Here is a 23,017-nt window from a genome sequence, read left to right as displayed (position 1 = left end):
TTTCAAATAACTCCAAATGGATATAGAATGCTCTCTGCACTCTACATCCTTTATAGTCATAAGAAGTGGCCAGTCCCCATGCCACACGAGGTCAACTACCTGTTCGACCTAAAATCCAACCCCAACCAAGAAAACACGGGGTTCTTCCATTTCTGCCACCAGGAAACGACAGGCACTTTCTTGAGTGATACTACTTTCATATCCAACGTGGGGAAGTACCATCTGGAGTACTTTCTGACTACCGATATGGTCGCGAACAACTTGGCCTTCAAACAAGGAGATAATACCTTTGCACTCCTGGTCGTTTATTATTTTCCTTTGATTCTTCCTGCATTTCCCTTAGAGATTTAGTGTATTTCAGGCCCATGGTTGTGACCAGCTCCTAGTCCAGACATGGAGGTCTGATCAGCCCTTTTGGCCAGCATGACCGACATAGAGAAAAGTGTCAAACATCTGGTCACCGAGGCTAATCTGAGGTTGGCTGGCCTTCTGGCACCTCACCAGGATGTGAGGGAATCTACTATGGGGAGTGCCACCGGCACTGAAGTCCTCGAGCAACAACAAGATGTGTCATAAACTCCACTGAGGAGGGCAACAAGGGTGACCATTAATGAACCAACCGGCCCCCCGCGACCTGCTGTTGCACCGATCCCTCCAGGGAAGGGCAAGAAGAAGGCCTTAGAACCTATTCTTGAGTCGTTGGATGAGAACGGTACTGATTTTTCGCTTTTAGATAGTCTGCCTATTCCCTGTCACCTTTTCGACGGGGATGGCAACTTTAAATACCCACCTGCTTTAAATTCAGACTTCTTCAGGCCAGAGAGTGACTGTAGCACGAGTAAAGTAAATAGTGTAGCGACCAGTAATTATAGCTCGGGTATTATACTTTCAATTTCTCTGCCCTTGTTTCCTAAATTTAGCAAGTATATTTTATTATATTGCCTGACTATTCGCTTGTTTCTTTTTTGTAGACATGCCTGTCGAACGTGCTTTTGACTTGTACACCTAATCGGCGAGCAAGAAAAAGTCCCATAAGCGCTAGTCTGGGGAGGGCTGCAGCAATCCCCCCGCGAAGAAATCTTGAACAGACGACCCTCCTGCGTCTACTCCAACGAAGGAGACAACTCCTCCACCAGCTCCTGCTAGGGAGGCAAATCCTCCTACTCCAATAAACCCAGATCCCCCGTCTCTGGTCGGACAGACTCCTCCTCCAGCTCCAGTCGACCTTACGCCTCCAACATCCACCGTCCAGCAGTCGGCTGGTCGCCGGGAAGAAGCCTCGGGAGACAACCTTACGAGCATGGTGCTCAACTCAGCCAAAGATAGGCTGTCTAGAATAACGAAGCACCACCGTAGCCAGGAGGTGATTCAGGAGACAGGCTCCATGGCGGTTGACCAAGTCTTCAACCGCACGTTGAACGAAGTGTTTGCCGTAAGTTGCTTTCTTTATTGTACTTTATGAATTTTCTTGCCAATTCACCCCTACTAACAGCTTTGTCTCTTTCTGATCACAGGGAGTTCTTACCATGACTTCTGGTTGGCGCTGCTCGAGGACGCTAACCGCTCAATTCGAAAATAGACTTACCGATTAGCTTAGTGCTGCTGAGGCTCGATACACCGAGCAACTCAAGGCGACTGAAGCTACTCATGCTGAGAGGCTGAAGGTGGTTGAGGTGAAGCATTCTGATGCCCTTAAGGAGGCCGAGGCGAAGCATACTGAGGCCCTCAAGGAGGCTGAGGCAAAGCACCTCGAGGCGCTGCAGGTGACTGAGGCCAAAATCGCTTATCTTGAAGAAGAGCTGAAAAAGAAAGAGGCGGGTATTGCCAAGATCACTGCATCCAAGGAACAGTATAAGGAGACTTTTCTTATAAATTACCGGGAAGCCCACAAGCTTCAAGATGAGCTGGAGATAAGCCCCAAGGAAGTTGCTACACTGGAGGAACAGAATGCCCGCAACCTTGAAGACTATGAAGGGCGGCGTTCGAGTGCTTCTACTTGTTCTAGAAAAATAACCCCAGTGCTAATTTCTCCTATCTTCCAGACCATATCAGGGAGGCGGAGTTGGCTAGGTGTGTTGCTCGTCTGGAAGAGGAAATAATTCCAAGGTCCCCAGAGATTTCTTTAGCGACCGGTATCGAGGGCGCCCAAGAAGAAGCTGCAGATGCAGTCAATCAGCAGCAGAAATCACCACAGGATCCCCCGGCTACCTCATAACTCTATCTTTTTATTTTTGAATTACATGACCAACGGGCCATGATGTAAAAGCAATTTTTTGTTTCAACTTTTATTGCTGCACGGGCAGCTTTTCTCTTTTTATTGAACAATTACATCCGAGCAGTCACTGCTCGCGGTGTAAAAGAATTCATTTTGATATTATAATATTTGCATTTTATTATAACATCTATTCGCATGACCGAACTTAGCATAGTACTTTGGTTTGGTTTAACAAAATACAAAATTTTGAAAAATACTCTAAGTACCCTAGCATGCTTTCACTTATTTTGCTCATGTGTCTACATACCTTTCGATATGCTTTGCTTACTAGATGCCTTATGTGCCCCCCAAGTGATTGAGGAGCTTTAGGTCCTTAGTCACTTGCCTTGACCAAAACCTGTTCGAACATTACTGCTCGGAGCAAGGGAATTAAAACAATAATACAACAAAACAACAAACGTAATGAGCAAATACTTGTAATAAATACAATAATTGGCAAGAATGACTGGCTGCACACAATCCCTTATATTTCTCATATTAAAAGGACAAAACGTGTTTGTACGAGTGATCAATGAGATCTTACACTTATAAGCGATCAGTCACGTAAAATGACCAACCCTTTTTCATAACTTGTAAAAAGTAAAATTTATACAAGCCAATACTTTAAGAAGAATTTTTCACTGATAGTACTTGCGCGGGTGTTCTCCATTCCAATAGCGAGGAACAAGATCTCCATTTAAGCGAGCAAGTTTATAGGTGCATAGGTGGAGGACTTCTTCAATCTGGTATGATCCTTCCCAGTTTGGTCCAAGTACTCCAGAAGCATGGTCGCGGGTGTTTAAGAAAACTCTTCCGATATTGAATTTTCTTTCACGCACTTTAGAATTGAAATATCGAGCGACTTTTTGCTGGTACGCAGCTACTCGGAGTTGGGCTTGCTCACGCTTGTCATCAATCAAGTCAAGGGATTCCATCAATAGTTGGCTGTTAGAGCCTTGATCGTACGTGATCCTTCGATGTGACGCGGATTTAACTCAACAGGCAACATAGCCTCATGCCCATAAGCCAGCGAAAATGGAGTATGGCTTGTTGCTGTTCGGTGGGAAGTTCTGTACAACCAAAAGACTTCAGGCAATTACTTTGGCCATGCCCCCCTTAGCTTCTTCCAGTCTTTTCTTCAGAGTATCCTTTAGCATTTTATTGACTACTTCAACCTGTCCATTTGCTTGGGGATGAGCGACTGAAGAAAATCTCTTAATAATCCCATGTCGTTCGCAAAAGTCCGTAAATAAATCACTATCAAACTACATGCCGTTATCTGAGACGATTTTCCTTGGCAATCCATAGCGACAAACGATGTTTTTGAGCACAAAATCCACCACCTTCTTGGTCGTTATGGTTGTGAGCGGCTTGGCTTCGGCCCATTTAGTGAAATAATCGACGGCAACCACAACATACTTGACACCGCCCTTTCCTGTGGGCAGTGACCTGATTAAATCTATACCCCAAACTGCAAACGGTCGTGGACTTTGCATCTGTTTCAGCTCATTAGGGGCTGCTCGTGGGATTTTGGAGAACCTTTGGCACTTGTCGCACCTCTGCACGAATTCCATCAAGTCTTCATTCATTGTTGCCCAGAAATACCCTTGCCTCAGGATCTTTTTTGACAAGCTTTGCCCCCCAGCGTGGTCCCCGCAAAAGCCCCGTGTACCTCTTTCATCAATTCTTTGCCCTTCTCTTTCGAAATACATCTGAGGAGTGACATTGAGTATCCCCTTCAGTACAAGATTCCATCGACCAGGATATACCTAGCAGCTCGTCGCTGAAGGGTCCTGGCTTTATTTCTGTCCGTTGGTAACACGCCTTGCGTTAAATACTCTATGTATGGTGCCATCCATGTATCTGCCACCTGGATAACTAGAGTGGTCTCCTCTGCTTGGATGCTTGGCATAGATAGCCGTTCAACTGGAACTATGCTCAGAGTATCAGCATCCTTCGCACTTGCTAACTTGGCCAAAGCATCAGCATTTGAATTATGGTCGCAAGGTACTTGCTAAAGGGTGTACTTGTCAAACTGCGTCAATAGATCCTTTGTTTTGTTTAAGTAAGCAACCATCTTTAAACCTCGGGCCTGGTATTCTCCCATGACTTGATTTACCACTAGCTGAGAGTCACTGTAGATTTCAAGTACCTTTATATTCATTTCCCTGGCCAATCGTAACCCAGCGAGCAACGCTTCATACTCAGCCTCGTTGTTAGAAGCAGTGAAGTCAAATCTGATTGCGCGGTGAAATCAATGCCCTTTAGGCATAATCAGAATCACACCTGCCCATGCATGATGCTCATTAGAGGAGCCGTCTGTAAATAACTTCCATGAGGGAGTTTGGTTCTGAGACTCGGGCTCTTCCGGCTCTTCGAGCTGCTCGCCACTAGAAAGTCCAATGAACTCTGTAATGAAGTCAGCCAGGGCTTGCCCTTTTATCGCTGCTCACAGTAAGTAAGAGATATCGAACTGCCCAAGTTCGACCGCCCATTTCAACAATCTACCCGCGGCCTCTAGCTTTTGCAAAACTTGTCGTAGAGGCTGGTCGGTCAAAACCATGATTGGGTGAGCTTGAAAGTAAGGTCGCAGCTTCCTAGAGGCCAAAATTAAGCAATAGGCTAACTTTTCAATAGGTGGATACCGCAGATCTGCCCCAACTAGCCTTTTGCTTACGTAATAAACAACCTTTTGTACGCCTTCTTCTTCTCTTACTAAGACAGCACTAGCAGCATACTCTGTGATTGCCAAGTAGAAAAATAAAGTTTCCTTACCAACCGGCTTCGATAGGATGGGTGGTTGCGCCATGTGAGTCTTCAATGCTTGGAAAGCCTGCTCGCACTCCTCCGTCCATTCGAATTATTTGTTTCCTCTAAGTAGATTAAAAAACGGGACGCACTTGTCCGTTGATTTGGAAATAAACCTACTAAGAGCAGCAATTCTTCCGGTTAGACTTTGAACATCTTTGATCTTTGCTGACGATTTCATGTCGATCAGGGCTTTGATCTTCTCGGGATTGGCTTCGATCCCTCTTGAGTTTACTATAAATCCCAAGAACTTTCCTGATCCTACTCCGAAGGAGCATTTGAGGGGATTTAGCTTCATCTGATATTTGTTCAAGACGTTGAAACATTCTTGCAAATCCTCTATATGCCCTTCTGCCTTCTTCAACTTAACCAGCATATCGTTGACATAGACCTCCATGTTTGTTCCGATTAGCCCCCTAAACATGTGGTTGACCATTCGCTGGTAAGTCGTACCATCGTTTTTCAGACCAAAGGGCATTACTTTATAACATTAAAGTCTCATGTCAGTCTGAAAGCTAGTGTGATCCTCATCAGGAGGATGCATACTAATCTGATTATACCCGGAGTATGCATCCATGAAAGAGAGAATCTCGTGCCTTGCAGTGGCATCGACCAGTTGGTCGATCCTAGGGAGTGGGAAACAATCTTTCGGGCAGGCTTTATTGAGGTCTGTGAAATCCACATATGCTCGCCATTTTCCATTCGGCTTGGGAACTAACACAGGATTAGAAACCCACGATGGATAAAACGCTACCCTGATGAATCCATTCTCCTTGAGCTTCTCGACTTCTTCTTTTAAGGCCTTTGATCTATCTTTGTCAAGCAGCCTCCTTTTTTGTTGTACTGGTGGAAAATTTTTGTCTATGTTTAGGACATGGCTGATGACTGCAGGGTCTATTCCCACCATGTCTTTGTGCGACCAGGCGAAGACTTCCTGGTTCTTCCTCAAAAACTCCACCAGTGCTTGTTTTGTTGTTGTCTTCAAGTTTTTACAGACTTTCACAACCCTAGTAGTATTTTCTTCATCAAGCTGGACATCTTCAAGGTCCTCGATGGGTCCTATCTCTTCCTCAAAATCCCCAAAGCGAGGATCCAAGTCTCTATCCTCACTTTGAGCAACGTCCTATTTGGTGACATTATCACCTGATTAGGCCTGTTCATCAACTGCCATTTGCAACTCTACTCTGGGAACCTCCTCGACATACCTTTCTTTGCTTTAGTTATTGAGGCGTTGTAGCATTCCCTTGCTTTTCGCTGATTTCCCAGCACGCATCCTATCCCGGCGTCTGTTGGGAATTTCATGGCAAGGTGCCATATTGAAGTGACGGCTCGTAGGTCGACCAGAATGGGTCTCCCAATTACGGCATTATATGCCGAAGGACAATCAACTACTATGAAAGTAGTGAGTAATGTCCTATTAGCAGGTGCAGTACCTGCTGTAACTGGAAGCCTAATCGACCCAGTTGGGGCGAGCCCTTCGCCGGAAAAACCATAGATGGTTTGATTCCATGGCTCCAAGTCCTTGACGGACAACTTCATTCTCTCCAGTGAAGACTTGTATAGGATGTTGACCGAACTTCCTGTGTCAACCAACACCCTCTTCACCATCATGTTGGCAACTTGCACGTCCACTATCAGCAGATCGGAGTGTGCGAATCGTTCGTGCTGGGCATCGTCTTCAGAGAAGGTTATCAACTCCTCCTCTGTTCAAGCCTTCTTTGGTGCTCGATCCTCCACACTCATCATCTCAATGTCCTGGTCGTGGCGTAGGGTTCGAGCGTATCGTTCCCTTGCCTTCCCACTATCTCCTGCAAGGTGTGGGCCGCCGCAGATGGTGAGTAGAGTGCCTGCTACAGGAGCTTGCTGTAAAGGTGGCGAGCGTTGGCGTGCAGGTGCCTACTCATTGCCACCTTGAGCCTCTCACTCAGACCCTCATGCGGCTCGCACATACCTTCTTAGATGTCCCTGCCTAATCAGGAACTCAATTTCATCTTTCAACTGGTTGCATTCGTTAGTGTCGTGCCCGTAGTCATTGTGAAAACGACAGAACTTTGTCGTATCTCTCTTGGAGATATCTTTCCTTATAGGTGTGGGTCATTTATAAGGCAGGTTAGAGCTAGTCATCTGGTAGACTTCTGCTCGACTTTCGACAAGTGTCGTGTAGTTGGTGAATCTTGGCTCATATCGATTGCCTTTAGGGCGTTTATTGTCAGAGGCTGACGGCTCATTGTTTACCCATTTTCCACCATTCCTACCATTGCCATTCCCGTTTCCCTTGTCATTGCCATTGGGCTTCTCCAACCTGTTGGCGGACTTGGTGGGTTCTTCCTTTAGCCCCTTGTCTTTTGTTGGCGATTTCCCCTCATTGTCAATCGCATCCTCAAGCTTGATGTATTGATCAACCCGATCCAAAAACTCCTGGGTACTTCTTACCCCATTCTTTCTTAGGCTACTCCAGAGGGGAGAATGGGGCCTAACCCCAGCAGTTAGGGCCATCATCTTGCCTTCATCACTCACTGTCTTGGCTCCAGCTACTGCTCACATGAAGCCCTGAATATATTCCTTTAAGGGCTCTCCCTCCTTCTGGCGTATCTCGACCAGCTGGTTGGCCTCTGTGGGGTGTACGCGACCCGCATAAAATTGTCCATAAAATTCTTTCACGAACATCTCCCAGGATACTATACTAGCAGGAGGGAACTTAAAGAACCACTCCTGGGCAGTGTCAGACAGTGTCGCGAGGAAGATCCGACAGCGGGCATCTTCCGACACTTTCTGTATATCCATTTGTATCTCAAACTTATTAACGTGAGATACTGGGTCTCCATACTCATCAAAGTTCGGCAGTGTTGGCATCTTGAATTTACTGGGGGTTTCAGCTGCAGTAATCCTCTGTACAAACGGAGTGCCCCTCCTCCCATCGTACTCTATGTGGGACGTTCATCCTCGACCAGCTATTGTACTGCTTGGTTCAAAGCATCAATCTGAGCCTGAACCGCTTCTGGGACTGCAGGGGCGACCTGTGCCGGGGCAGCGTACTCATCATGCCTTTCACGACGGTCATTGAGTACGTCCCTTAAATCATCATCCCTGCGTCTCTGCTCGCTAACTCCTAGCTGATCAAAGACGTTCTGCTGCCTGGGCTGCCCTCCAGCGTTATGGCTAGCTAGCCTATTTTCTTTAGGTGGGGGGCTTCTGCCTCCACCTCTTTCCTCATTCCTCCGACCAGCATTTCCTCTGCCGAAATCGGCTTCATTATAGTCATGGCCATCTCTAAAATGTGGTTGACTATGGCGTGGCCGGCTATTCACGCTATTTCCTCCTCGGGCTGGCATTTCTCGAGTGTCAGGGGGAGGCATGCGCTAGTCGTTGGGTCCCCGGGCATTATTATGCCGTGGGGGGCCCCTGAGCGCAGAGCCTGACTCGTTGTTCCTTCTGTTGGCAGAAGGACACTGTCCCTTGCTCAATGGATTTGGATCTTCGTCCCCTGGGCGTCGAGGGCTGCGGGGCGACTGCCCGGCCTTATTCTGCCTCGGGCGCTGGGGATCGCCTCGACCAGCCTGAGATGGAGGCTGCTGCTCAGGATCCCTAGCTAGGACATCATCCTGAGCCACAGGTGGCTGCTCTGGCCTTTGAGGGCTTGCTGGCTGGAGCGGAGGACTAGGATCGGGAGTCTGAGGCGATGCACTCAGTGGCTAATCTAGCTGAGAGGCTGGCACAACCTGACTCCGAGCCAAATGGATGGCTGCTTCGAGAGCGGCCATGGCATCCCTCTGCTGACGGTCCATGTCCGCTTGCCGCTCACTCAGCTCTTGGCGCTGGCGTTCAATTTCTCTCTGCTGCAGTGCCATTGTCTTCGTAGCATTCTCCTAATTGGCCCTCAGATTAGTCAACTCGTCCTGCAATACCCCCAGTGTTTCCCTTAGCATTTCCAAATCTAACTCCTCCTCTTCAAACTCTAAATGTGGTTCATTCTCAGCCACATTTGAGGGAGGAGGTTGGGATGATGCAGCGCCAGCGGTCTATCCAGCTCTCTTGGATGTCTTTGCCATTAGATTTTCTTACAGTTTTTTATCAATCTCTCTATGAAAGCACTAGAATGTTGACCCTCGATTTGGCCAACGACACGGAGTCAAAAATACGACAGGAAAAGAAATGACGATTAAGAGTTTAATCTAATGGTAAAGAAGAAACACCAAGAATTTATAGTGGTTCGGCCCCAAAGAATGGTAATGACCTACATCCACTTAGTGATATTATTAATATTGAGTTCCAATGCTGTGATCAAAGAATTGGGGTTCTTTGAGTTTCACAACCCTAGGGAGAATTACAACAAGACGATGGATAATCGCACTATAGGCTCTCTCTCAATATTCAGGAAAAAGATTCAAAGATCAAAAGTCCCCTCCTTGAGCTATTTCGTGCATATTTATAGGCTCAAGGGGGGTTACATGGGCCATTGGGCATTAACTCTCCTTAATATCCGTGTATCAAGGTAATAAAGATGAAATAATAAATGTATTTATTACAAGATCACAATCTTATAAGGGAATAAATCGAATTGGATGACCAGCCTGGTCGTATCTAATAGTCTTGCTTGACGAAGCAATGTATAGCTGGTCGATAATCGAACAACACCATCTTATTTTGACTCTGCCACGTGTCAACCACGTGTGAGAAATCTTTGCTACGTCATCATCAGCCGTTTTTTGGGTAAACAAGTGTGTGTAGTGCCATGACAACATTGTTCTAAGGGAGTTTAGGAGTGCCGAGTAGAGATTGATCAATTTGACTATTATTAACATTTCCCTTTGTTTTATTTGTTCTGTTTTATTAGTTAAGAGTTTGTTATTTATTCTGTTTTGGTTGGCTCTTCATTGTAAATTAATCAAGTTTGTTTTGCATAATGAAGTAAACCCTTTTTTCCTGTTATGATATCAGAGAAATACAACTCAATACCTCTGTTTCTTCCTCATGGCTCGCACACGCACCAAATCTTCTGCTGCAATCCAAGAACCTCCCATCCAAGCCATTCTGAATCAAGAACCTTCCCCAACAATGGCTACTGAAGCTCCATCCGCCCAGAACCTCACCAACAATTATGGCCAAACATCAGCTTCCAATCGATTTTGTCCCCTAGATAATATGGATCGACCTACCCTTGAAGATGCCGACAACAATCCATATTTCTTGGGTACTGGAGATCACCCGGGTCTCATTCTTGCTTCACCTCCACTGACAGACAAGAATTTCCAGCAATGGCATCGGGATTTCAACATCTCAATCGGAGCCAAAAACAAATCTGCTTTTCTCAATGGCACCCTTCCTCGACCCCTTCCCACTGATCCTTTCTTCAGTTCATGGCAAAGATGCAACCAAATGATCATGTCTTGGATTATCCATTCAGTTTCCCCAAATTTAAAGAGTAGCATCAAGTTCTTAGACACTGCAGCTGAAATGTGGGCAGAACTCAATAATCTATTCGATCAAGGAAACAACCTAGAATTTTTTAGCTACGGGAGACCATCATTCGTCTTCATCAGGGTGATTATTCTGTCAGCTCTTACTTCACAAAATTGAAAGCAATCTGGGACGAAATCAATGAACTTCGACCAAGAACCTCGTGCACCTGTGCCGCCTCTGCTGATAATCTTGATTTTCATAATAAAGAACAGGTTTTGCAATTTCTTACTGGTCTTAATCAATCTTTTCATGCTGTTAGGGCTCAAGTTCTCTTAATTGATCCTCTACCTTCTTTATCCAAAGTTTTTTCAATGATCATTCAAGAAGAGAGACAAAGAAAACTTGGACTGTCCCATAACCCCAATTTGATTGCTGCAACTAATACTTTTGCTCCTCCTTTACATAATCCAAATTCCAGAACAAAGAAATTACGCCTTACTCGCTCCCATTGTCAAAAACCAGGACATCTCAAGGATAGGTGCTATTTTCTTCATGGTTTTCCCCCTCGCTATGGTCAACAAAGGAAACCAGAAACAAACCACAAGCCATATACTCCCAGATCACAAATCCTTTGCCCATCAAGCCACTGCCTCACTCACAAATGCTGCTCCACCCCCATCGAATGAATCGATTTAGGGACTAATCTCTCTTCTAAGTCAACAGCTCCAACACACCACGGCTTCCTTGCCCCCAACTCAGCCCCTTGTCTCACAATTTATTGGTAACTCTGTTGATTTTTCTAATTTTTTTTTTGGATTATAGATAGTGGAGCAACTCATCACATTTGCTTTAACATTAATTGTTTTTCTTTTTTTCATCACACCACTATTGCTACTTCCATTACACTACCCAATGGCTACAAAATAAAAGTGATGAAATCTGGTTGTGTCCAAATAAATGATAGTCTATGCCTGAATGATGTCTTATATGTTCCAGAATTCCAATTCAATTGTTTTCTGTACCTGCCTTCCTCAGTAATAAGACTCATTCCATTTCTTTTTCTAATTCGACTTGTATTATACAGGAAACACCACTGAACAAGAGGTAGGGACTGCTGAAAGAATAGGTCACCTATATTTGCTGCAACAAGACCACATATATTTCTTTCTTCTTGTTCATCTGTACTTTATAAGATGTCTTTTCATGATGTTCATAAATAGCATACTAGACTTGGACATCCATCTTTACTGATTACAAATTATATTAATAAAAGTTTGCATTTTTCTACTTCATCTTTTTCTTCACTTTGCACCATATGTCATCTAGCTAAACAAAGAAAGTTACCTTTTATCTCTCAAAATAATATGGCTCCTGCACCATTCGATTTGCTTCACATGGATATCTGGGGTCCTTTTCACATAGTTAGCATAGAAGGATACAGATTTTTTCTCATACTAGATTCACATGGGTCTATATGTTAAAATGCAAATCAGATGCACAACTAATAATTCCTCAATTTTTTGCATTCAGTTCCACTCAATTTTCTGCTCATATTAAAGCAATTCGATGTGGCAATGCAAAGGAACTGAACATGTCTTCTTTTTATGCAGCAAAGGGCATCCAATTATACGATTCTTGTGTAGAACGACCTGAACAAAATTCAGTTGTCGAAAGAAAACATCAACACATATTAAATGTTGCTGGAGCTCTTGCTTTTCAATCCCATCTTTCTTTACCTTATTGGAGTTATATGATACATACAGATGTTTACCTCATTAATAGAACTCCATCAGCTTTACTAAAATTTCAAACATCGTTTGAAATGTGGCATCACAAACCCCCATCTTATGACCACTTAAGAAATTTCGGGTGTCATCCTTATGCTTCTACCCTTACTAGGAAAAGGCATAAATTCTCTCCTGGGGCCCGTTCCTGTATTTTTATTGGTTATCCTAATGGTATGAAGGCTTACACTTTATTAGATACTGAAAGTAATCAGATTTTTCATTCACGAGATGTTTTTTATGAAAATATTTTTCCTCTAAAGAATACTTGTTCTACTGATTCTTTTGATAAAAAAATTTCTTATGACACACTGCCTTCAGCTATCATCTCTAACTCTTCTAAAACAGGTCCATCAGAGATATCGGATGCTATTCCTCCTTCCCATGTTCAACCTCCCAACCACAACACTCTAAACCAGAAACAGGGACTACAACAATTACCAGCTGATTTAAACACAACCACAAAGTCTGGTAGGTCCATTTCTCAACCACACTATCTGAAAGACTACGTTTGTGAGTCTTCTACTGCTCATCCCTTGTCAAACTTCCTCTCATATGATAAATTACATGCACATTTTTGCAATGTTATACTTGCTGCATCATCTCTTATTGAGCCGAGTACTTTTACTCAAGCTTCCAAAATTCCTCAATGGCAATCAGCCATGATAGATGAGATAAATGCTCTCATGGCTAACAATACATGGACTATAGTCCCTCTTCCCCAAGGCCAACATGCCATTGACAATAAATGGGTATATAAAATTAAATATAAGTCCAATGGTGATATTGACAGGTACAAAGCAAGACTAGTAGCAAAGGGTTATAATCAACAACAAGGTATTGATTAACTTGAAACTTTTGCTCCTGTAGCAAAATTCAATACTCTCAAAATTCTCCTTGCTCTAGCTGCCATTAAAATTTGGAAATTACACCAAATGGACATCAATAATGCATTTCTTCATGGTGATTTACATGAAGAAGTTTATATGAAACTTCCTCAAGGTTTTACACCTAAGTGGGAGCTTCCCTTTAATGTTGTTTTTAAGTTAAATAAAAGTTTATATGGCCTAAAACAGACCTCCCATCAATGGTATGCCAAACTTACCACTACTTTACTCAATGATGGCTTCAAGCAATCACATTCTGACCATTTTCCTTTTATAAGGACTACTTCTAATGTTTTTTTTAGTAGTTCTCATTTATGTTGATGACATTGTCATTGCTAGTAACAATGATGTAGATGTCGCTGCCTTCAAGAAACAATTGAACTCAGCATTTCAACTTAAAGATCTTGGTCCATTAAGATTTTTTTTAGGTCTTGAAATTGGTAGGTCTAACCATTGTATCTCTATTTCACAACGTACTTTCACTCTTCAACTTTTAAGTGATACAGGATATATAGGTGCTAAAGCTTCTTCAACACCAATTGAACCCAATATCAAGCTTAGCAAAGATGAAGGGGAAAAACTTTCTGATCCCACTTCATATAGAAGCCTCATTGGTAAGCTTATTTTTTTAACAATAACAAGGCCTGATATTTCTTATGCTGTCAATATAAGTCAATATCTTAGTGACCCACGGCAACCACATATGCAAGCAGCCCAACGAATACTCCAATACCTCAAATGAACTCCAGGACAAGGCTTATTATTTCCTTCAACTTCTCAGCCACAACTTACAGCCTTTGCTGAAACTAACTTATCTCCCACAGATTTTCAACTAAAAATTTTTCAAATGCCAATTGGGGTACATGTCCAGACACCAGAAGATCTATCACAGGTTTCTGCATTTTTTTGGGACAATCATTAGTCTCTTGGAAGTCCAAGAAACAAAACACTGCCTCTCGATCCTCTGCGTATCGAGCAATGGCCAACACCACTTGTGAAATATCATGGCTCCTTGCTCTTCTTCGAGACTTTGGTATCCCCATCAGCAACCAACCTTATTGTACTGTGATAACAATGCTGCCATTCATATCTCAGAGAACCCGGTCTTCCATGAGCGCACCAAACACATCGACATTGATTGTCACATAGTTAGAGAATGAATTCAAAGTAGTCAGCTCAAGCTCCTTCGTGTCTCGTCTAACAACAATGTGGCTGATATTTTCACCAAGCCTTTGTTTCCATCCCTATTCCAAAGTTTGTTGTCCAATATGAGTGTTACCAATTTGTACACTCCACCTTGAGGGGAAGTATTAACATTTCCCTTTGTTTTATCTGTTCTGTTTTATTAGTTAAGAGTTTGTTATTTATTCTATTTTGGTTTACTTCAGCCTATATATATCCAAAGGCTCTTCATGGTAAATTAATCAAGTTTGTTTTGCATAATGAAGTAAACCCTTTTTTTCATGTTAACTATAAATGTGTATAGTTCTCATTTTAATTTCTTGTTTTTAGGTGTGTTTTTTTGAACTTTTTTTTCTTGTAGTGGATTGATCGAATAGGACTTGAAAAAGTGCTCTAGTAAAAATTACTGTGTTATTTCTTGATTTTTATTTCTATGTAAAAGAAATTCAAAATTGGTAAAATAATAAGCAACTGCATTAACAAGTAGCAACTAGGATTTTCAAAATCTCCTCGGGCTAGTTCACGAGAGGCAGAAACTACCAAAACGAAAACAAAACCATTTCCTTATACAATGGGCAATCTAACTATGATACATAATACGCATACGTATATATGAGTACGATGTGTTGAGCGCGTGAGTCAGTGGAAGAGAGAAAGCGAAATGATGATGAACATGATCTGTCAACAATCGCAAACAAACAAAACATGAAATTCACGAGCCATTACAAGACAATAGATCCAATTAATTTACCTCATTTTTTTTCCACCACTATTCTCACACTATCATTTCCAATATTATAATATTCCATCCTCCATATTGCATATAATTGAGAGCCAAACCTAGCTTCTCTCTGCCTAAATTTTCACATTGAAAAAATGGTTTTTCAACAACTACACTACTCATTACAGAGCAATCTTTTTGCAGTCTTCTTTATCGTTGTCTTATTGATATGTTCCAATTGGTGCTCATCCGTCGGTGCCCTCAACATCGGCGTCCAAGCCATCGATGCCTCCGTCAGCGTGGTTTGCTCCCAATCTCAACTTAATTAATTTTCGAATCAATCTAGTTTTGTATTCGATTTGTTTAAACCGACTCACTCATCAAACTATTTTTCTATATTTGCTCACAGTTAGTGTTTTCTTTCCTATTAATTGCATATATATATATATATATTCTTTGGTCAATTAAAATAACTTATATAACACTTTACAGAGTAAAAGTTGTAGTAGAACTTGCGAGTCAGACTTCTGTTCGGGTACATTACAAATAAATAATTTAATTTCTACTAATACAGTTATGTTATTCTGTTTGGAAAATGCAACTAATTGTTTTAATGCTTTTTTTTCGTTGGGAAAACTTAAGTGCCTCCATTTTTGAGATATGGCAAGTACTGTGGGTTGTTATATAGTGGATGCCCTGGGGAGAAACCTTGTGATGGGCTTGATGCTTGTTGTATGAAGCATGACGCTTGCGTTCAATCCAAGAATAGTAAGTTTATTATCACTACTATTATATTTCTTACAAACGAAAATTACTTTTATTTCGTCCACTTGAAAAACAAATCCTATTGTACCAAATGAGATCTGTCAAATTTTGACTTCTGAATTTGTTTGATTTCCCTGTACCCATATTGGAAAGTAAATTAATTGTTGTGTACTACCAATATTTCAAAATAAATATATTAGGATATTTCTTCGGTGTAAACCCTAAACAGATGTATCAGTGCTTATTTTTTGTTGTGGCATATAAATAAGTTATAGCTTTATTTTTTTTATACGACGGTGTTTATTGGAAGTTTTCATAAAATTTTAAATTATTTAAAATATGTATAAATCAAAGTTCAAATAATTTGTTGCACACATATCTGTTTTTTTTTTGTATGCATGTGCAATATGTGTTTGAACTTTTATTTGAGCATCTAAATAATTCTGAATTTACTAAAATTTGTACGTATCCTAAATAACTACAATGAATACCATGATATAAAAAAAATGTGATTATAACTTCTTCACGTATAGTATTCGTATACATATTTTTGCGAGTGTTCAATATATTATTGCCTACATTGTTGAACTAGAATATACCATGTACATAAAGTGTGTGTTAATTAGTTGAAATTATTATGCTATAAAGTTACGAGTACAGACCCCTTGGGGCCCATTGCTTATGGAGTGCAACACAGGGGCTGGTTGGATGGGCTTTTAAAGCTGCCAAAGTATTTTTATAGTTGATTGGGTTTATAATGTGCTTAGCTTTTAGTTCTAAAAATTTAGTTTAAAAAAAGCTAAATTTAGTAGCTTATTAAAGAAGTGATTTTTTGGAAGCTAAGAAGTGATTTTTTGGAAGCTAAAATCAAAATTAGAAGCTAGCCAAACAAGCCCTATTGACTAATTAGTTATTGTGAGCAATATTTTCATAGAGACAAAAAAATATGACAAACTAGTGATGCTGGAATTTTTGTTGTGAAGAAAACAAAATATTAAAGAAAATGAGTGAGGTGAATAATATAATATAATATGGGAAAGGGATAGATTGAGAACCCGTGATTCTCTAAAGATAATAAAGCCAAAATGCAAAAATAATTGTGCATGCAGGTAGAACTGTTCCTAGGCAAACTACATGTTATATAAATTTTTGTTAAGAAGCAGTATATTTATATAAGTAATTAATGTTTGCATGTATAGATGGATAATAAAATAATAATTGAACTGTGGATGCAGATGCGTATTTAAGCCAAGAGTGCAGTCAAACGTTCCTAAATTGCATGACAAGTTTTAAGAACTCGGGAGGCCATACATTCAAAGGCAACACATGTGACGCGGGGGAGGTTATTGAAGTTATATCCGTTGTTATGGAGGCCGCTTTGCTTGCTGGCCGATATCTTCATAAGCCTTAATAATTAATTCTATGACGCCGGAAAATCACCCTCAACAATAATAAATTTCTCATGCAATTCAAATTTTATATATTCGGAACAATTTCGATTTCAAACACCCTAGCAATTCTTTAACTATCCATTTTACCGTCAATATTTACTTTTGTGTGACTTTCGTTTAATTTATATTACCCCATATTAATTTAATTAACTCATATAATAATAAAATTAAACTAATTATTTATTTTACTTTAAAAATTAATATAATTTGAAATTTCATGAATAAATAACTTTTTTTTTTCAAAATAACATATGCAATCAACAAGATGAGCGTTTAGTACTTGGATTCCAAAAAAGAAATTAAGACAGGTAAGAGAAAGCAAATTGATGATGAACATGATCTGTCAACAATCGCAAACAAACAAAACATGAAATTCACGAGCCATTACAAGACAATAGATCCAATTAATTTATCTCATTTTTTTCCACCACTATTCTCACACTATCATTTCCAATATTATAATATTCCATCCTCCATATTACATATAATTGAGAGCCGAACCTAGCTTCTCTCTGCCTAAATTTTCAGATTGCAAAAGTGGTTCTTCAACAACTACACTACTCAGTAAAGAGCAATCTTTTGCCGTCTTCTTTATCGTCGTCTTATTTATCTTTTCCAATTGGTGCTCATCTGTCGATGCCCTCAACATCGGCGTCCAAGCCATCGATGCCTCCGTCAGCGTGGTTTGCTCCCAATCCCACCCTAATTAATTTTCGGATCAATCCAGTTTTGTGTTCGATTTGTTTAAACCGACTCATTCATTAAACCATTTTCCTATATTTGCTCTTAGTTAGTGTTTTGTTTCCTATTATACTATATACAAGCAACTTACAATGCAAGTATGTTTAATTTTAAAATTGTAAATATTGTCTATAATTTAATAAAAGTTGGTTCACTATTTTTTTTAAATATATATATAATAAAATGAATTATAATTCTATAATATATATAAATATTTATATCAATAATCTCTAATATCTGAACACAATGTTGATATAAATATATATTTACATAACTACATGACATATATATAAAATACAATAATATTTAAAAAGAAATTAATAATAGGAATAAAATAAGAATAGAAAAAATCATAGTGTAGACAGTAGTATACATGCATCAACTATTTTTAGTTTATAATGTATATCACAATGTTCTTTGGTGAATTTGGTAAAAAAAAAGAGCTTCAATCACTTGATAAAAAACAAAGTATCACACAAATTTATAAGATAAAAAAAATTATGTATGCCTTTATTATTTTTAAATAAATATGATTTAAATATTTAAATTATCATAAAATATCTTAAAAATATTATCTTTCAATTAATTAATTAATTTTTATTTAAGTTATATTTGTTCTAGTTTTTGAATTTGGCAGTGACAACAAAATATTATATATTATATGTTTAATATAATGTTAAATTTAAGTTTAATTAAATTTTATTAGTTATAAAATATATGGTTTTATTATTTTTAAATAATCATTATTGTAAAATATCTCAAAAATATCATATTTTAATTTGTTTAATTATTTATTTATTTTATTTTATTTAGGTTTAAATCTTGTTTACAATCTACCGTTAAATATAAGAATATTCTGTTAAATATAAGAATATTCCGTTAAAGTTAACGGAAAAAAAAATAAAAAACTGTTAAAATCAAGAATTTCCGTTATCTACACACTTATTATATAGAAGATATATATATATATATAAATTCTTTTGTTAATTAAAATAAGCTATATAACACTTTACAGAATAAAAGTTGTAGTAGAACTTGCGAGTCGGACTTCTGTTCGGGTACATTACAAATAAATAATTTAATTTCTACTAATTCAGTATGTTATTCTGTTTGGAAAATGTAACTAATTGTTTTAATGTTTTTTTTTTGTTGGAAAAACTTAAGTGCCTCCTTTTTTGAGATATGGCAATTACTGTGGGTTGTTATATAGTGGCTGCCCTGGGGAGAAACCTTGTGATGGGCTTGATGATTGTTGTATGAAGCATGACGCCTGCGTTCAATCCAAGAACAGTAAGTTTATTATCACTTCCATTATATTTCTTACCAAAAAATTAATTTTATTTCGTCTAATTGAAAAACAATTCTTATTGTACGTAATGAGATCCGTCAAATTGTGTGTTACACCCAGATTTCGAGGCTTGAGGTTGTGACCTCGAAAGCTGGATTCGTCAGGTATGAGCTCGCGATAGCTAAAATACATGTTCGTAATCTAGACGCCAAATCTTCAAAGCAGGTGGCAACCTCGTAGATAGGTAGCCTCGAAGTCCTTATAAGCTCGAAAGACAAAACAACGGAGTATGTCCATTGTCGAGTAGCCTCGGATCAAGTGGTACGAGCTTGGCATGGGTGTGAGCCTGGAATAAGGCAGCCTCGGTGGTATTTACCCACTCCGAGCTGGTCTTGGGGAATGTAATACAACTCGTAATTTACTCATAGACCTAGACTGGCATGATGCTGATTGCTGATCTCGAACGGCTTAGTGAGTCACCTGAGGAGACGCAGTCCATGTATTCAAGAGATATTTATTGTTGTAACTTCCCTACAATAAAGGGATATTAACTAGTCGGTTATACGCCCCCTGGTCTTCAGGGAATGTTTTCTTGTATATAGGAGTTACAAACTTTAAAGTAATTAAATTTATTAATGAACATAATAACTTCCCGAAACGTGTGGGATTGTATTCTGAGATCTCCTCTATAAATAGAGTGGTCATGTACCTTTGTAAATGACCGAAATTTTGTGATCTTGAGAGAATCTCTAGAGAATTCATCCCTGAAGAATTTCTATAAATTTCCTAAGTCTTAATAACAAAGACTCGTGCACTAGGCAGAGTTAACTGCTGAACCACGTAAAAAACTCTCATTGTTTTACTGTGTTATTCTTGCCATAGTTTTTGCTGTTTACGTGCTCTACATTTTAAGTTGACGAAAAATGACGTCAACAGTTTGGTGCTTTCATTGAGAGCCTTAAGCAGTACGATCCCTGAACAGCTATGGCCGTGAATGATCAAAATATTCCTGAAGAAAACTATCCACAACGCCCTAGGAAGCAGCCAATGGTAAATTCGAAAAACGAAGAGAGAAATGAGTCCTCCGATTCTCGAGGACCTCCAGCACCTCCTACCCCAAGGGATGATGAGGACATGTACTATAATCCTGAACGGTACGTCCCCATTGTGGAACTTGAAAACCGACAGCTAAGAAAACAGTTGGTTGAGGCCAATAAGCGGAACGAGGAGTTGGCTAGGTTAGCCACGGAGGCCCAGCGGCTCAGCCCCCACCTCTGCGTGAGAACCAAGCCCCACCTCCAAGGGACGTGCATGTTCCTCCCCGCAGGCCTCGTGGGCGACCTCGAAAAAATGCTGCCACAAGGAGACTGGAGCAACCTCCGCCACCGGCAGAGCAATCCGCTCCCTCGAGACCCCGAAGAAGTACTCGGGCTAGGGCTCCGGTTAATTCAACTGCGGAGGTACCAGCGGAAACTGGGAATAACCGAGCCCCTGCAGAGGCTCGAACTCAGATTCCTGGTAACATGCAGAATGTTACCGACCCAACTCAGGCGAACTTAGGGCCATCCAGACCCCGAAATGGGTGGCAGCCACCGTCACCCATACGATTCCCTCCATCGCCTATAAGATACCCTTCACCGCCTCGCAGGAACGCTCAACCAGTTCGAGATGATGAGGAAAGGCATGCAGGAAGGAAACAAGGAAATAGAGAAGCCTTCAGGGAGCGGAGAGGCAGCTAGCCTACAAGAAGTCAAATGTCTCAGTCTCGCACTGCAGAGACGAGGCAGCATGAAAGAGATCCATCTTGGAATAATCATGCAACGAGCCTCGCCAATGATGATTCAGGAGACACTAGATCAGTCAGCATGTATGATCAAGGTCGAAGAAATACTAGAAACCATAGGAACCGCTCTGACCTGCGGGAACATCTAAATCAGAATCGGGGTAATGGTAATCCATCGAACCCGAACCTGAGAGATCGCCTAAATGGGCGCAAAGATCCTTTGCGAAGGCGCGAGCCTGGAATTGTGATCAATGATAGCCAATTTCAGGCAAGACCCCCTGCAGACCCGGTTCAAGAAGGAATTGATCAACTGGAAAAGGCCTTTAGGCTCTTACAAAATGAGCGAGGTCGGAGTCGGGATGAGGATTCTGACGAGGAGCTTGAACCATTCGCTCCCCATATTTCCAACACTCCGTTTCCTCAAGGGTTTCGGATCCCTCATGTCCCGCCTTTTGAGGGGAAGTCCGACCCGTACAGCCATCTGAGTACATTTAATACCATAATGAGAGCAAGTAATGTGGGTTACGAACTCGGATGCATGTTATTTCCAGCATCGCTTACAGGACCAGCAAAAAACTGGTTCAAGAAATATAAAAGACATTCGATCACTTCTTGGGATCAGCTATCAAAGGATTTCAAGACACAGTTCAGAGCCATGATCGGGGTAAGACCCGAGGCATCAACTCTGACCAACGTTCGGCAACAGCCAGGCAAAACGTTGAAAAGCTACCTTACGAGGTTTAATTTGGAAGTTGTCTGAGCTCGAAATGTTGATGACAGCGGTCATCTAATGGCTGTCCAAGCTGGAGTAATGCAAGGAAGTCCTATCTGGGACGATATGCAGAGAAAATCGGCGAGGTCCTTAACCGAGTTTAATAAGCAAGCTCAGAGGTTTGTCAATGTAGAGGAGGCGAGGTCAACACTGAATATGACTTCTCAGCCCGTAACTACAATGATAAACGTAAACACTGCCTCAACCTCGGCGGACCCACCAGTTTCAAAGCCTCCTGCGGAAAACCCTTCCAAAAGAAAGAAGAACGAAGGGAGTAACCCCGAGGCAGAAGGGGGAAAGAAGAAGAAGGGGGAAAGGTATTTCTCCGTGTACAAAGTGTACACCGAGCTCAACGAGTCTCGGGAGAATATATACCTGGCTAATGAAAACCAGGTCCCTTTCAGGCGTCCAGACGCCATGAGAAATCAGAAGTCCAAGAGGGACTCCAACAAGTACTGTCGATTTCACAGAGACACTGGGCACACTACTGATGAATGCAGGCAGTTGAAGGACGAGATCAAAGGATTGATCTCGAGAGGCTATTTCAAACAGTATGTCAAAAACCAAAGTAATAATCAGGCTTCTACTAACCAGAGGGCAGCTGCGCCACAATCCGCTCAAAACAATAATTCCCAAGCAAGGGAAGAAGATAGGCCCCCTCCAATTGATGGAGAAGACGCAATAACCATCTCGGGCGGGCCTCATCTCGCAGGGATGGGCAGGAATGCCCAAAAGCGATATGTGAACGAGTTAAAAACTGGGGATGGGTCTCCTTATGAACCCAAACCTAGAGCTCCAAAATGCCAAAAGATTGAATCTCAGCTGATAACCTTTACTGAGGATGACGCGTCCCATGTTCAGTTTCCCCAGAATGATCCATTGGTCATCACTCTCCAGCTTACGAATAAGAGAGTTCACCGAGTTCTCATAGACAATGGGAGCTCAGTGAACATTCTCTATAAGGCCACCTTAGAAAAGATGGGACTCGCGCTTCGAGACCTAAAAGCCTGTGCAATGACCTTGTATGGTTTTTTAGGAGAGGGGATTGCCTGTATGGGGTCCATCGAACTCTCGGTAACCTTGGGAGACTACCCAGTCTCAGTAACCAAGATGATGGAGTTTGTAGTAGTGGACCTGCCATCGGCCTACAACGTGCTGCTCGGGAGACCCGCCCTAGTAGG

General features: G+C 41.1%; 2 protein-coding genes across 2 annotated transcripts; both read left to right on the top strand.

Moving 5' to 3' along the window:
* Positions 1 to 10,033: 10,033 nt before the first annotated feature.
* Positions 10,034 to 10,639, top strand: LOC133823554 (uncharacterized). The gene has a single exon (XM_062256390.1). The coding sequence runs from the start codon at positions 10,034 to 10,036 to the stop codon at positions 10,637 to 10,639; it is 606 nt and encodes a 201-aa protein (XP_062112374.1).
* Positions 10,640 to 15,108: 4,469 nt separating this feature from the next.
* On the top strand, positions 15,109 to 17,307 carry LOC133799383 (phospholipase A2-alpha). Its single transcript, XM_062237404.1, has 4 exons — positions 15,109 to 15,338; positions 15,529 to 15,571; positions 15,679 to 15,804; positions 17,037 to 17,307. The coding sequence occupies exons 1-4, from the start codon at positions 15,192 to 15,194 to the stop codon at positions 17,210 to 17,212; spliced, it is 492 nt and encodes a 163-aa protein (XP_062093388.1). The 5' UTR covers positions 15,109 to 15,191; the 3' UTR covers positions 17,213 to 17,307.
* The last annotated feature ends 5,710 nt before the right edge of the window (positions 17,308 to 23,017 follow it).

The sequence above is a fragment of the Humulus lupulus genome, chromosome 1 (assembly GCF_963169125.1).
Source record: "Humulus lupulus chromosome 1, drHumLupu1.1, whole genome shotgun sequence".
NCBI classification, from domain to species: Eukaryota; Viridiplantae; Streptophyta; class Magnoliopsida; order Rosales; family Cannabaceae; genus Humulus; species Humulus lupulus.
The sequence above is the reverse complement of the archived record's forward strand: the minus strand, read 5'-3'. Positions and strand labels throughout refer to the sequence as shown.